The sequence below is a fragment of the Elgaria multicarinata genome, chromosome 8, assembly GCF_023053635.1.
Source record: "Elgaria multicarinata webbii isolate HBS135686 ecotype San Diego chromosome 8, rElgMul1.1.pri, whole genome shotgun sequence".
NCBI classification, from domain to species: domain Eukaryota; kingdom Metazoa; phylum Chordata; class Lepidosauria; order Squamata; family Anguidae; genus Elgaria; species Elgaria multicarinata.
In genome coordinates this window covers 2,331,565-2,347,955 of record NC_086178.1, presented here as the reverse complement: position 1 = coordinate 2,347,955, position 16,391 = coordinate 2,331,565, and the positions used below count along the sequence as shown (strand labels likewise).

Below are 16,391 nucleotides of genomic sequence, written 5' to 3'. Positions count from 1 at the left end.
CTCCAGTGAGCAGTCTGGCTTTATTTCCTGGAGTCTGGACTGGTTTGATCTTCTTGCAGTCCAAGGCACTTTCAGAATTTTCCTCCAACACGACAGTTCAAAAGCCTCTATCTTCCTTCGCTCAGCCTTCCTTATGGTCCAGCTCTCGCAGCCATAGGTTACTACGGGGAATACCATTGCTTTAACTATGCGGACCTTTGTTGTCAGTGTGGTGTCTCTGCTCTGAACTATTTTATCGAGATTTGTCATTGCTCTCCTCCCAAGAAGTAAACGTCTTCTGATTTCCTGGCTGCCGTCAGCGTCTGCAGTAATCTTTGCGCCCAGAAATACAAAGTCTGTCACTGCCTCCACGTTTTCTCCCTCTATTTGCCAGTTATCAATCAAGCTGGTTGCCATAATCTTGGTTTTTTGGAGGTTTAACCGCAACCCAGCTTTTGCACTTTCTTCTTTCACCTTTGTCATAAGGCTCCTTAGCTCCTCCTCGCTTTCAGCCATCAAAGTGGTGTCATCTGCATATCTGAGGTTGTTAATGTTTCTTCCTGAAATTTTAACTCCAGCCTTGGATTCGTCAAGCCCAGCACGTCGCATGATGTGTTCTGCATACAAGTTGAATAGGTAAGGTGAGAGTATACAGCCCTGCCGTACTCCTTTCCCAATCTTAAACCAATCCGTTGTTCCGTGGGCTGTTCTTACCATTGCTACTTGTTCATTATACAGATTCCTCAGGAGGCAGACAAGATGACTTGGTATCTCCATACCACCAAGAACTTGCCACAGTTTGTTATGATCCACACAGTCAAAGGCTTTAGAATAGTCAATAAAATAGAAATAGATGTTTTTCTGGAACTCCCTGGCTTTCTCCATTATCCAGCGGATATTGGCAATTTGGTCTCTAGTTCCTCTGCCTTTTGATTTTTTCCAGTCTGATGGCCATTCTTGTGTTTTCCAAATTTGCTGGCATATGGCATGCATCACCTTGACAGCATCATCTTGCAATATTTTAAACAGTTCAGCTGGGATACCGTCGTCTCCTGCTGCCTTGTTATTAGCAATGCTTCTTAAGGCCCATTCAACCTCACTCTTCAAGATGTCTGACTCTAACTCACTGACCACACCGTCTGAGCTATCCCCGATATTATTATCCTTCCTATACAGATCTTCCGTATATTCTTGCCACCTTTTCTTGATCTCTTCTGTTTCTGTTAGGTCCTTGCCATCTTTGTTTTTGATCATACCCACTTTTGCCTGGAATTTACCTCCGATGTTTCTAATTTTCTGGAAGAGGTCTCTTGTCCTTCCTATTCTATTGTCTTCTTCCACTTCTGCACATTGCTTGTTTAAAAATAATTCCTTATCTCTTCTGGCTAACCTCTGGAATTTTGCATTTAATTGGGCATATCTCCCCCTATCACTGTTGCCTTTTGCTTTTCTTCTTTCTTGGGCTACTTCCAGTGTCTCAGCAGACAGCCATCTTGCCTTCTTGGTTTTCTTTTTCTTTGGGATGTTTTTTGTTGCCGCCTCTTGGACAATGTTGCAAACTTCTGTCCATAGTTCTTCCGGGACCCTATCTACTAAATCTAGTCCCTTAAATCTATTCTTCACTTCCACTCCATATTCATTAGGAATATTAATGAGCTCATATCTAACTGATCTGTGGGTCTTCCCTATTCTCTTTAGTTTGATTCTAAATTGTGCAATAAGAAGTTCGTGATCTGAACTACAGTCAGCTCCAGGTCTTGTTTTTACTGTCTGTATAGATGTCCGCCACCTTCGGCTGCAAAGGATGTAGTCGATCTGATTTCGGTGTCGGCCATCTGGTGAAGTCCATGTATAAAGCCGTCTTTTTGGTTGTTGGAAGAGAGTGTTTGTTATGCACAGTGAGTTGTCCTGGCAGAATTCTATCAGCCTACGTCCCACTTCATTTTGTTCTCCTAGACCATGCTTACCTGTAATTCCAGCTGTCATTTGACTGCCCACCTTAGCGTTCTAGTCTCCTGTAACAAAAATAACATCTCTTTTTGGTGTGTTATCCAGTAGGTGCTGCAGATCCTCATAGAACTGATCTACTTCTGCTTCTTCAGCATCTGTGGTTGGGGCATATATTTGGATCACTGTGATGTTAAATGGCTTACCCTGAATTCGAATTGAGATCATTCTATCATTTTTTGGATTGTATCCAAGCACTGCTTTAGCCACTTTATTATTAATTATGAAGGCTACTCCATTTCTTCTGTGATCCTCTTGTCCACAGTAGTAGATATGGTGGTGATCTGATGTGAAGTGGCCCATTCCAGTCCATTTCAGTTCACTGACACCCAATATATCAATATTTAATCTTGACATCTCACCAATAACCACATCCAATTTGCCCTGGCTCATAGATATTACATGCCAGGTTCCTATGGTGTGTTGATCTTTAGAACATCGGATTCGTCGTTCACCACCGTTCACGACCAGCACCGTCGGCCGCTAGCCATCCTTTCGGCTTTGAGCTAGCTGCGTCATCACATCTGGGGCTAGTTGAACTTATCCTCTGTTCCTCCCCAGTAGCATTTTGACCATCTTCCGACCTGGGGGTCCTATCTTCCGATGGTATACCGACATATCTCTGGTTGTACTGATCCATTTAGTTTTCACGGCAAGAATACTGGGGTGGGTTGCCATTACCTTCCCCAGGGATCGTATTTGGTCTGACCTCTCTACCATGACCTTCCCGTCTTGGGTGTCCCTTCACAGTTTAGCTCATGGCATCCTCATGTAGATCATCTGTGGCAGCTCTTTCAAAAGAGGAATTTTGCCTCTCAAATACCAGTTCCTGGAAAACATGAAGGGGAGTTGCTATTGCACCCATGACTTACTTGTGGACTTCCCAAAGGCAGCTGGACAGCCAGTGTGCAAACAGAATGCTGGACTCGATGGGCCTTTGGTGTAGTCCAAAGATCTGCTGGTGTTTGTATGCTCTTCCGAGGCTCTTATGCAGGGCCAGTGCCAGACTATTTTGCGTCCTAGGCAAGGTGAGCTACTTGCACACACACACCCAAATTGGCGGAAGTCTGAACATGTGCGCCGAGTGGAGAGCTGGGACTGGCTCGCTTCGATTTGGGACCGAGCCATCTGGAATTCACCGGGACTTACTTCCATGCGAACGCAACCTGCTACGCAGCCTGGCGTCCTGATCCCCTCCGCACATTTACTCGGGGGAATAAGGCCTCCGAGTAAGGAGGCATAGGTGGATCGGGCCGCACTGGTGCCTCCCGGTGCAAGGCTTTCTCGGATGCAAGTCCCGTTGATCCACGCGTGCAGGATCAGGAAGCAGGAGAGTTTGCCTTGCGAGGAGTCCACAAGTCCCTCGCTTTCCTGGGGGAAGGGAGAAGGAGTCCCGCTTGCCCGCCTGCCTGGACATCGCGGCCTGTTTGAGGAGCGAGGTGAGGCGACCCAGTGCCCTTTCCTTGGGAGTAAGGCAGAGGCTGGCTTGGGCCAGGGTCGAGCTCGCCATGTGCTTTTTCTTCTTCTTCTGGTGGCGGCCTCCCGGCTCTGGGAAAGCGGCTTCCAGGCAGCTAGAGCAGCTCTGGGAGAGTGGCTTCCAGGCGGAAGTCCGAACGTGGAACCGCTCCACCCCCACCCCAGCGTCCCTGGCTTCGCTTTGGCTGGGCGGGTGCGGGGCACCATCTCGCCCGCCCAGGCCCAGCTGAATCCTCGGGCTGGGCTGGGCCGGGCCAGCTCAGAGCCAACAACACGTGTGAGTGCTACATGGTGCCCAGTGCCCCTCTTAGCTTGGTGCTCTAGGCGGCTGCCTGAGTGGCCTCTGTGGTAGTACCGGCCCTGCTCTTATGACAGGCAGCTGAGAGCCATGGAGCAGGGGTGAGCTTTGCAAAGAGTGCAGGCCTTAGGACCTGACTCCAAACACGGAGCTCCACAGAAGAGCTACCGCACTTGTCCCCTCCAGACTGTGGAACGTGTGTGCGTGAGTGTGCGTGCATTTGCACTCAACAGCCATCCACGCTCCTTCATAAGATGTACAAAGTAGCTTCCTCCATAAAAACAACATAGAATCCCCAAGGAATGCAAAAGGCAAAGTCCCTCTTGGGAGAGATAACATTCCCCTTTCCCCCCAAAATGTATTTCCTTATTTGAAATTGGTGCAACCTAAAAGGAAATTGACCATTTTCTCTTTTCAGTTTTCACCAGTATAAATTATGTGGAAACGTATAAATAACAGATATGGAACTGAGCTAAGGTAGCAGCCTGAAAAGACGTACAAGGGGGATTTTTCACAGATCTGTTTGTCGCCATTAAAGCTCTTACTTCAGATGCCATTAACAGGTTTGTCCTCCCCAAGGTGAGATCAATTTTACAGAGCATATTCATTATTTCTTACCACCAGCCGTTGTGTTACATTTGTGAGGGACAAAATTAATGATGGTTGGGTTCCTCAGTAGGGTGGTGGAACATTAGGGGAAGTATGTTATGTAGAACGAGGTAAGGGTGGGGGATTGTGGCTGAGAAACAGGCGAGTTTTGGGTGGGCGTGGGGGGGCTGTGATCTGAAGCACATTAATAGTAGCTTGCATTTTCTCACACACACCCCAAATCACATATTTTCCTGACTGGAATTTCCCCATTCATGGATGCAAGAGATTTAACGTCCATAAAAACAACATAACCAAATAGCATTCTTCCTCTCCTTTGGCTTCATGTAAAGGATCAGACCCTGTTATTTTCAGTTGCACACCCACTGTGGCCTGGATCCAAAAACCAAGGTATGTTTCTCTAAGAGCCGTTTCCCAACACTTGGAATGCTGTTTTTGACGTTGGGACAACTTTTAAAAAACAACAACTCATGGTACAGCATAAAGACTGACAATTCAGTCTATTTCCAGTTTGTGTCCGTTTCATTCTATCCTAAGTCTGTTCTATTCCATTTTTGCATTAATCTATGAATTCTTTTTTTTAATGTTTGAAATGCATGAAAATTCACATTATTTTGCACTTATTTCTCTCAAAATACACAATTTTGTATGCATTCTACCACAAACTATGGATTCTTGTAGATATTATACCCTAAAAATATCTAATTTTGGATCCATTAACTGGTTCTGTAAGCCACCTTGAGTGCCATTTTTTGTAGAAAGGCACAGTACAAATGAATTAATTGATTAATTTAGGGTGACCATATGAAAAGGAGGACAGGGCTCCTGTATCTTTAACAGTTGTACTGAAAAGGAAATTTCAGCTGGTGTCATTTGTATATATGGGGAACCTGGTGAAATTTCCTCTTCATCACAACAGTTAAAGCTGCAGGAGCCCTGCCCTCTTTTAAATCTGGTCACTCTAGAATAGCTCCTGCAGCTTTAACTGTTGTGATGAAGAAGGAATTTCACCAGGTTCCCTATATATACAAATGACACCTGCTGAAATCCCCTTTTCTATGCAACAGTTAAAGATACAGGAGCCCTGTCCTCTTTTTCATATGGTCACCTTAATTAATTAAATCTAAAATGTATGTTTTTATATACATTTTGGTACATTCTTTGAGCTGAGAACTGAATCACAAAACTGTGAGGCCCGAATGATAGCTGTTCTTGTTCTCTGTGTTTGTCCAGGAAGTACGAATCAGGTCAGTTCGCTTAAAAATGCAGATCTCACAAAATCCTTGAGCAACACCCTAGTGTGACATGGTTGTGTGTGCTTGGGGGTAAAACAATTACAAAAACGCACACAATTGCACTGTTACAATCCAGCCCAGATGCTAAAAACCCACTCAGAATTAAGGCTCAAACTACACAGCGTGGGGAGATATGTGGGCACTGCAAAACAGCATCTCCTTCGGAGTTGAAAAGCCACCTGTCTCCATCCCTCCCCAACTCTGCCTCATTGTCTTCTATTTGCAACCACAGCTCTTTGATCATCGACATTACTGCCCAAATTAAGAGATGCCCACAAAGGAAGCCACACAAGTCAGGCATAGGTGCACACCTCAGATACAACATTACCTGGGTAAATCCCAAACAGAGACCTCCGATTTGCAAAATAACTGACAGGAACAGACGTGCTTGAAGAGTCCACATTTTAAGCAACAGGAAGCTTCTCCAGTCTTGGCCTGTGATTTTCCTGCTGCTGATCAGGAAGGTGTTCCAGCTCCTGAAAAAATAAATTAAGTAACTTGTGTCTTGGGATGTGGAGGAAGTACATCAGGCAATGGATCCATGTGACTTGGGAGTTACAGTTGGCCTCACCATACTTTCCTCCAAAAGGCAACCTGGAGTTAAGCTGGTGGAACCTTGTGAAGGTCAACATCTTGCAAATTGGAAACGTCCTGTCGTTACACCTGTGCATCCCTGAATCCAAAGGCATGCATGCATGGGGAAATTCCAATCAAGTAAATATAAGTTCAAATGATAAGAACATTCCAGCGACAAATTTGTTTTTGGCATGCCCCCCTTCCCCCCCACTGCAATTTGTCTGGTTCTGTACTTTCCCTTCCAATGACCGTCTCCTGCCTCTCCCCACCTTGTTGTACATTTATTATTACTAGAGTTTTGCTTGGAGTACAAGCAGCTGAGTTGCAAAGCCATCATTAACTCTGTTTTTTGCACATTTGACACAAATGGTGTCACATTCTGTTCATTTCAGGGTAAACATTAAACTGCAATTGCGTCCTGTGGCCAATGATTGACCAAGATGAAATATGACACCTCAGAAATATTGTTTGCTCAATCATGGTGGAGGCCATGAGCAGACCCCAGCCTGCGCTCTTTCTTGGCCTGAATCCCATCCTCTCAAAAACTGAATCATAGAATAGCAGAGTTGGAAGGGGCCTACGAGGCCATCGAGTCCAACCCCCTGCTCAATGCAAGAATCCACCCTAAAGCATCCTGACAGATGGTTGTCCAGCTGCCTCTTGAAGGCCTCTAGTGTGGGAGAGCCCAAAACCTCCCTAGGTCACTGATTCCATTGTCGTACTGCTCTAACAGTCAGGATGTTTTTCCTGATGTCCAGCTGGAATCCGGCTTCCTTTAACTTCAGCCCGTTATTCCGTGTCCTGCACTCTGGGAGGATCGAGAAGAGATCCTGACCCTCCTGTGTGTGACAACATTTTACGTATTTGAAGAGTGCTCTCATGTCTCCCCTCAATCTTCTCTTCTCTAGGCTAAACATGCCCCGTTCAGTCTCTCTTCATAGGGCTTTGTTTCCAGACCCCTGATCATCCTGGTTGCCCTCCTCTGAACACGCTCCAGCTTGTCTGCGTCCTTCTTGAATTGTGGAGCCCAGAACGGGATGCAACACTCAAGATGAGGCCTAACCAGGGCTGAATGGTTTCCATCTTCTTCATACCATCTTCATCACTCAACTGGATGCAACATCAGAGGGAGTCTTAGTCATGAGAAGCAGCGGTCAGAGGTCAAAGCTTATTATGCATGCCAATGGAATATGGTCCTTACTTTTGAGTTTCTTTGGATGGGGGCGGAGAATCACGTTTTCCTCCTGTCACGTTGAATCCTGCTTCTGTACCACAATAAGGACGAACACTTCCTCTTTGTTCAGACAGGGGAGGAGGTAGTAGTCAGAGGAAGTAAACAAAGACTACATGGCCCATTCAGTGGGCGTATTTTTGTTTTTTGCGCTGCTTTTTATTTATTTATTTTAATTTATTGCTTTTGTGTACCACCCCATAGCTGAAGCTCTCTGGGTGGTTTCGCACAGCAGGAAAAGGAGGCGTGTTTCACTAGAGGAAAAAGATCAGATATTGCTAGGTCTTTATATGAGACGGGGAAACGATCAGAAGGAGTGGGAGACGTGCGGGAGGTGGACGGCATCGTGAGTAGCACCCTTGAAAATCCGTGAGCGCCCAGTAACAAGCATGCTATAAAATGCTTGTCTGATGACGCTTTTTGTCTATGAGCTCGATCATACCAGAGTTATAGCCCGCTGTCACGGTGCGTTGCATACAAAGGACTCAGATGACGTCGTCCAGGTCCTGCCCTAATCCCGCCTCTCCCCACCCCCCACTTTGCGATGTTTCCAATTGCGGGGAGGGAACGGTTTTTCCAGCAGTGCGCTAGAAACTGTGTGTGGCTGCCCCGTGTGGTGAACCTCTGAACTGCAGGGGTTCACCTTCTGGGTGAAGTGCCTTTGTGCCCTTGGACTGACTGTGCCGCAGGGCCGGTGCTACCATAGAGCGCCAAGCTAAGAGGGGCACCGGGCACCGCAGCACTCACGCGCATTGTTGGCTGTGAGTCAGGCCTGGCAAGCCCGAGGATTCAGCTGGGCTTGGGTGGGCGAGATGGCGCCCTGCACCCGTCCAGCTGAAGTGAAGCCAGGGACGCTGGGGTGGGGGTGGGGCGACTCCACGTTCGGACTTCCGCCCGGAAGCCGCTCTCCCACAGCTGGGAGGCCGCCACCAGAAGAAGAAGAAAAAGCACATGGCAAGCTCGAACCTGGCCCAAGCCAGCCTCGAGCTTCCGCGCAATTGAGGGGGAGGGGCAAGTAGCTCACCTTGCCTTGGGCGCAAAATAGTCTGGCACCAGCCCACCCACCCAGGCTGGCTGCTTCTGCTAATAATAATCCCAGGTGTGACCTTTCACACCCGTAAGTCACAGTGCCACAAACCAGAGTTTAGGGAGTGCTTTGCTATTCCTATCACTGGGAGACGGCTGAGGGAAAGGTACTCTGCATACGTTCAGAGGCACTGTCCTCTTGAGATGACCTGGAAGTATTGACACTGAGTTCAATCTACCACATGAGTGTGCAAGCAGGGGCATCGTCAGCAGCACTATGTCAAGGGCCCACTGGAGTCTGGCACCAGCCCTGGATGTGCCATGTACAACATTCAGAAATAAAAATGGAACATGGGATTCCCAATGGATCAGCTCCATTTCAGAAGGAATATGTCCAGTGATGGGAGGCAACAAAGTCAAGAATAACCACACCTTCACATGATGGCCATGGGGGGGGGGGGAGTTGTTTCTATTTATCTGGGGAAGGGAACACTGAACGGGCCTTTAATGTACTCTATGTGCCTTACAAGTTACATCTCTGCTCTGCATTCATCACACAAAGTTCCAAATTGCAGCCTCGGCTTTTCTTTATAAATTAATAACAGAGCAAACCTGAGCATGTGGAGAGGACCAGTGGGAAGGTCTCATTACTGCGAACGCTTCTGCCTTTGGAAAAAGGCTGTCCATCATGAACTAATTTCAGATTGCTTCTCTCTTTGCAATTATTTCGCCCCAATCAGCCTTCCGGTCCTTCCACAAGATATTGCTATCTGGAATGCCAGTGCAGAGCTCTCCAAATTACTTCAATTAAAGGTATCCCATGTATCATCTGTACAATGTGTTCACAGCAGGCAAAGCAAGTGTCCAGGAAATAGCAGAACAGATCTGGGCCCAGCACACAGAATGGTATTTTGCAGGTAGAAATGGACAGGAATGGATGTCTCCAAGAGGCTTGCAAGTTATAGAACTAGGCTTGTATTGATGATTCTGGTAGACCAAAAGGGCCATGCCATCAAATTGTGGAAAACAGAAGGCTGGTCCATTGCTTCTTGAATGGTTTAACTCATGTCCAACTTGCAACTCAATACATCTGCATTCTCTCCTCCTGCCCCACATATTCAACCTCCCTCCCCCCCCCAATTAATGAAAAGTAATTAGGACAGGATCACAATTCCTTCTCACATGCAGCATTTTTAGACCGCTGTTCAATATGCCAGGAGGTTTTCCTCTAGGGTGGCCACTTGGGAATCACCCCAAAAGAGGTCAAAAAAAGACATTTGCATAAAATACGCACCTGCTAATGTATATGTATAGATGCAAGTTTAGAAATAATTATTTTAATTTAAATAGAAATATAGCACAGCTCAACATAGTGTGGAAGATTATGACCAGGGAGCAGATCTACACTACTGCTTTAAAGGGCTTTATAACAGTTTTGACAACTGTATATGGAGTGTGTCCTGGGCCCCAACAGTTGTCAAAACTGTTATACAGTGCTTTAAAGTAGGGCTGTGCTCTGCTTCTCTTCGGTTTGGAGAAGCAGGAGCGAGGCGGCCTGATTCGCCTCTGGAAAAGGCGGAGGCGAAGAGAGTCGGGGGGGCTGTGGATTGAGGCGAAGAGGATCGCCTCAATCCGGAGCTCCAGACACAGGTAAGTGGGGTGGAGGGGGACTTATCTGGCGGCACCGCCACCGCCGCAGTCCGCCGCAGGCGATGGAGCCAGGTAAGGGGGCAGGGAGGAGGGAGGCTTACCTGCGTCCATCGCGGGCTTCAATTGAGGCCCCGGCTTCCAGCGGAAGAGGCCGCGGCCTTCTCTTCCGCTTGAAGCCGGGGCCTCAATTGAAGCCTGCGACAGACCATGATGGATGCAGGTAAAGGGATGGGGGTGTTGGCCGACCTGGCACCACCAGCGCCATTATCCATGTGGCAGCGGCGGCGGAGCCAGGTAAGGGGGCAGGGAGGAGGGAGGCTTGCCTGTGTCCATCGCAGGCTTCAATTGAGGCCCCGGTTGAAGCCGGAAGTGAAGGCCGGGGCCTCTTCTGGCTTCAAGCCGGGGCATCAATTGAAGCCCACGATGACAGACACAGGTAAGGGGTGGGGGGGTGGCTTACCTGGCGGCGGCGCTGTCCATGCAGCAATGACGACAAAGCTGGATCTCGCTCCGCGGAGTGGAGCGGGGGACTGGTGGAGCGGCGAGAAGAGGATCGGGCCCGATCTGGCCACGAAGCGGATCGGGGTGTGTGTGTCCATGCACAGCCCTACTTTAAAGCAGTAGTGTAGATCTGCCCCAGGTGATAGGTATGCCTCGCTGTTTGGCTGCTACCTGTGGATAGCCAACTGTTCTTATAGTTCGTTATCTTTAAGCCAGAAATGGGACTGCAAAGCCTTTCAAATAGTGGACAGTCCTTGGTAAAAGAGGACACATGGCCACCCTGCTTTCCTGTAAAAGCCCCCCTGAAATGAAAGGGAAATGCCACGACCATCAGCAGCTCCCAACCAAGTAGAGGGTAAAAGAAAACAGAGTAAAACCCTGTGATTTTGAAAGGACATCTGAAAAGTTAGGAAGTCCTGAAGAAGATGTGAGCCTTCTTTGATATTGTAGTGTTGTTTTGCCATTGTTTATCACTTGCTGAATTGCAAGCTAGCATCTACACCAGGGGTAGAGAACGAGGTAGGTGGGTGGGTGGGCCAGGGCACGCCTAGACACCGTGATTGTTGTCTGCTGAGGTGGATGCATGTGGGTGTGTCCACCTGTGTGTAGGGATGCACAGGTGATGGCCCAGGGTGAGGCAGAATATAAGGGGGATGAGAGAGAAAGAGCTGGGAGAAATGTCTTTCCCTGCAAGTGGGAAGAGGCAGAGAAAAATAGTTTGCCTTCTGTGAAATAGGTTTCTGTTGGCACTCAATGCCTTTTTTCTTCCAAGGAACCCAAGGTGGCGTACATAATCCTCCTCCTCCTCCTCCTCCTCCTCCTCCTCCTCTCCATTTTATCCTCACAACAACAATCCTGTGAGGTAGAGTCTGTGACTGGCCCAAAGTCACCCAGTGAGCTTCCATGGCTGAGTGGGGCCTAGAACCCGGATCTCCCAATCCCCAGTGCAGTGCTCTAACCACTACACCCACCACACTGGTTCTCTGATCCTTACAGAGTCTGGCTATCATAAGCTGAACTGATCCTACAAATGGGCCACGAGTTTCAGGTGAAGAAGGTAAGAAAGGAGAGGCCAAGGCCCTAGAAGACAGAAAGTCCAGAGAAGAACTGGATGGATGGGCTACAGAAGGAGGAAAGAGAACTGGGCAAATGGTTGACAACCAGCTTTAATGCTGATTGATCTCCTTACTCCTTGGAAATGTGAGCAGTGAGAAGTGGGAAACAGTAACTGAAAGGGAAGCGCGTTTCTGCTCGGACTCATAGAAGTCAATCACCCACATGATTTCACAGTGTGAAAGTGCTGCTGGGATGGCTGGTGAGTGAGAAAGCTTCTACACCTGAGTAAGGCACAGGCGGTGGAGGAGGAGCAGGAGTACGAAGAGGAATCCTACAAGCTGGCTGACTATTTTGAAACTTTTGCGTAGTTCCTAGTAGATATTATTTTGTCAATGTTTTGATTTTTTTAATCTTAATGGACCAACACAGCTGCCCACATCTCTCTCACTATATGTGCCCCAGTGCACTGTCTCTAAGGGGCCTGTGCCTGGCCCAGCAACTATTCACCCCCCACCCTGGAGTTTTGGTAGCCCCCCATGCGTGCAGCAGGTCTTTTGTTGGGCTGTTCAGGCTGTGGTATTTCATTTGGCTTTTGAGACGATATGATTGCTATTGCCCTGGGGTGTTATTTTTTTGACTGAGCTGTTTTGTGTGTACTTTCTTTGCTGCTTGTTTTGTTTATTGCTGTGTTTTAATTTCTCCCACATTTGGGAGAGAAGAAATTGCTTCCAAAAAGAAATTCGAAGGAGAAGAAACTTTGGAGAGGTCTTCATGGGTTGGGTTGGAGGTTCTTGTACTTGCTTTGCTCATGAGATGGCTGAGGAGGGTGTGTGTGTGTGTGTGTGTATGTGTGTGTGTGTGTGATTGTGATTGTGATTGTCCTGTCTTTCATTGTACAATCCTCTCGGTGGCAACTTGTGGGCCTCTTCAGCTTCCCATACTTCAATTAGTGCTTCGGCTATTGGGCGGTATAAAAATGTAATAAATAAATAAATAAATAAATTAAAGCCGTCATGAGGTAATTCCTCCAATGGGACTTTTCCATTCAGGAAGTGCAGGTGACCTGGGAGATTGCAGAGCAAGGGTTAGACGTGTGACAGGGAGAGAAAGCTCGCACAGGGCCCTTTGCCACCTCACAGAGATTAGGAAAGCTCAAAAACACCGCCAATTTCCCCCCCCCCAAAATTCTGCCTCAGAAAAGCAGAAGGTTCAACACAGATGATTTTGTTGGCAGTTGTACTAGCAGTGCAATAAAAACCGCAAGCGAAAAACCGCAAGCGAAAAACCACACTTGTCCTTCACAAAAAACAACCCCATAACTACATAACTCTGTTGCAGTCTAACAGTGCAATAAACCAAAAACCCTTACAAAAAAAGAGAGTGAAAGAAGCTGAGCTATAACCTTTGCCAAAGGTGAGCCTTACCTGTGAGAAACTGTTGGAAAAAATTCTCCCCTTCCTGGGAGAAATGCAGTGAAACTGGCTCTGATTTCGGTGGGCCTGTGATTCCATTCAAGTTTCAGGCAGAACCAGCAGAACCAGTCAGAAGTTTAAAGGAGCTCTCCAAGGTGCTGAACCCTATCCCAAAAATGTGTTCGGGACCTTGGATTCCTTGTTCTGGCTGGTTCTAACTGAAACCCAGAATGCAATCACAGGCTCACCGAAATCAGAACCAGCGGCCCCCACTGTCTCCAAGGCCAGAAATGTGCATAACTGATGACAATGTATTAATAAAGTGTGTCCTGGGCATGTTTAGCCTGGAGAAGAGAAGACTGAGGGGAGCCATGAGAGCACTCTTCAAATACTTAAAAGGTTGTCACACAGAGGTCGGCCAGGATCTCTTCTCGATCCTCCCAGAGTGCAGGACACAGAATAAAGGGCTCAAGTTAAAGGAAGCCAGATTCCAGCTGCACATCAGGAAAAAACTTCTTGACTGTTAGAGCAGTACGACAATGGAATCATTGACCTAGGGAGGTTGTGGGCTCTCCCACACTAGAGGCCTTCAAGAGGCAGCTGGACAACCCTCTGTCAGGGATGCTTTAGGGTGGATTCCTGCATTGAGCAGGGGGTTGGACTCCCTGGCCTTATAGGCCCCTTCCAACTCTGCTATTCTATGATTCCTCTCTGAAGCAGGAACCCTGGCCACCCTAGCCAGTGAGCCACAAGACTGGCATTTGGCTTCCCCAAGTGACTGCACTCCATAATCTGAGGGGTGCAACCAGTGCTCTGCTCTTGTGAATTTGCAAGGGATCCTCTGGGTGCACCTCTCTGCTGGCGTGCTGCTTAGCAAGCACCCCTAAATAGACGAATGCCCCTGAGTGACCGCTTGTGTTGCTGGGCCTGGCACGCTAACCCTGCTCACATATCCAAGGAACAAGGACATCAATCAGCATTAAAATTGGTTGTCAGCCATTTAAAGTGATGAAGTTGGCAGGTCTGGATGCTCTACCCTTGGCTGCCCAAACCAGGTCAGGCCAAGGAATCGCCCTTAATGCTTGACTCAAGGAAACACTTCTTTTTAAAACACACACACATATAAGTGCACAGTTGTATACTGCCATCAGCTGTACTTGAGGGTCGATTTAAAAGAATCCCATTGGAAAATCGCATTTGCCCATGTGGAGATGGCAGCAGCTCATGTATTAGTATTTTGTACTTTTTACAGAGATTTAAGGAAAGAGGTGATCACTCCACTACTGTTATCTATTCCAGGGCAGTCAGATATTACTTCTGTGTCTTTCCTTCTCACAGAGCAAAATAAGCAGGTGGCAGCAAGAACTGCAAAAAGTTCAGCAGGTGCTATCAAAATAAGATCTACCATTTTTATCAGAGTCCTAATTTCTCACAACTCCTTTGACTGAACAGAAGTTTATTTCTTTTATTTACTTATCCTTATTTTATGTGTAAAGACTTGTATTGATTTTGGAATTTGTATACAATGTAATTTTTTAGAATGCAACTTAGAATCATAGAATCATAGAATAGTAGAGTTGGAAGGTGCCTACAAGGCCATCGAGTCCAACCCCCTGCTCAAGGCAGGAATCCACCCTAAAGCATCCCTGACAGATGGTTGTCCAGCTGCCTCTTGAAGGCCTCTAGGGTGGGAGAGCCCACAACCTCCCTAGGTCACTGATTCCATTGTCGTACTGCTCTAACAGTCAGGATGTTTTTCTTGATGTCCAGCTGGAATCTGGCTTCCTTTAACTTGAGCCCGTTATTCTGTGTCCTGCACTCTGGGAGGATCGAGAAGAGATCCTGGCCCTCCTCTGTGTCACAACCTTTTAAGTATTTGAAGAGGGCTATCATGTCTCCCCTCAATCTTCTCTTCTCCAGGCTAAACAGGCCCAGTTCTTTCAGTCTCTCTTCATAGGGCTTTGTTTCCAGACCCCTGACCATCCTGGTTGCCCTCCTCTGAACACGCTCCAGCTTGTCTGCATCCTTCTTGAATTGTGGAGCCCAGAACTGGACACAATACTCTAGATGAGGCCTAACCAGTGCCGAATAGAGAGGAACCAGTACCTCACGTGATTTGGAAGCTATACTTCTATTAATGCAGCCCAAAATAGCATTTGCCTTTCTTGCATCCCTATCGCACTGTTGGCTCATATTCAGCTTGCGATCTACAACAATTCCAAGATCTTTCTTGTTTGTAGTATTGCTGAGCCAAGTATCCCCCATCTTGTAACTGTGCCTTTGGTTTCTATTTCCTAAATGTAGAAGTTGGCATTTATCCCTATTAAATTTCATTCTGTTTTTTTCAGCCCAGCACTCCAGCCTATCAAGATCACTTTGAAGTTTGTTTCTGTCTTCCAGGGTATTAGCTATCCCACCCAATTTTGTGTCATCTGCAAATCTGATGAGCATTCCCTGCACCTCCTCGTCCAAATCATTAATAAAAATGTTGAAGAGCACTGGGCCCAGGACTGAGCCCTGCGGCACCCCACTCGTTGCCTCTCCCCAGTTTGAGAAGGTTCCATTGATTAGTACTCTTTGAGTCCGATTCTGTAGGACTCAAAGAGTAATTTTGGTCAAGTACAATCTTGCTTTTATTTATTTTCTACATTTCATTTCATTCTAAGGCCTGTGGCTGATGCAAATAAAGGATTTTCACTAAGTGCATAGTTGGTTGCCTTGTCTTAAGGCGCGCACACACACACTCACTTGGTGTCTCTTTAATGCTGAGCACATCCCACAAACGCTCCTCAATAAAGGCACTGAAAATTAATCTCAGTTGGATTTCTTCAGGTTTTTTGCATCTTCTCAGAGCATCATTTATCAGTTTAGTGGGTTTTTTTTTGGTTTTTTTTTAGCATTCGTTTGGCGGCTACGAACTGCGCCACGGAAGCCGCACCAAAGGTGACCGGGACGTTGGAGCTGGGAGAGTTCGTTGGGAAGCGCTTGGGAGTCCTGAGCTGAGGTTGCTCCTCCGGCTCCAATGGCACATTATAATCAGCGATGTGGTGGTGATCCCTGCTCTGCATGAGAATAAGAGGAAGACGAGGACGTGCGCAATCAGGGACCGGAGGGGGAAACAGCAAAGGGTCGAGTGGATAAATTCCTGGAAGGGAAGGCTATCAATGGCTACTAGCCCCGATATGCTATCTCCAGTATTTGAGGCAGTAAGCCTGTGTGCACCAGTTGCTGGGGAACATGGGTGGGAGGGTGCTGTTGCACCTGTGTCCTGTTTG

The 16,391-nt window shown here is 47.3% G+C and overlaps 1 protein-coding gene across 1 annotated transcript in view; it reads right to left on the bottom strand.

Annotated features, from left to right (window-relative positions):
* The window catches only part of TMEM207 (transmembrane protein 207), a 30,237-nt gene that overhangs the window by 9,805 nt on the left and 4,041 nt on the right, over positions 1 to 16,391 (bottom strand). Inside the window, exon 2 of the mRNA XM_063131750.1 lies at positions 16,036 to 16,178. Within this exon, the coding sequence (XP_062987820.1) occupies positions 16,036 to 16,178 (143 nt within the window). The remainder of the gene's footprint in view (positions 1 to 16,035; positions 16,179 to 16,391) is intronic.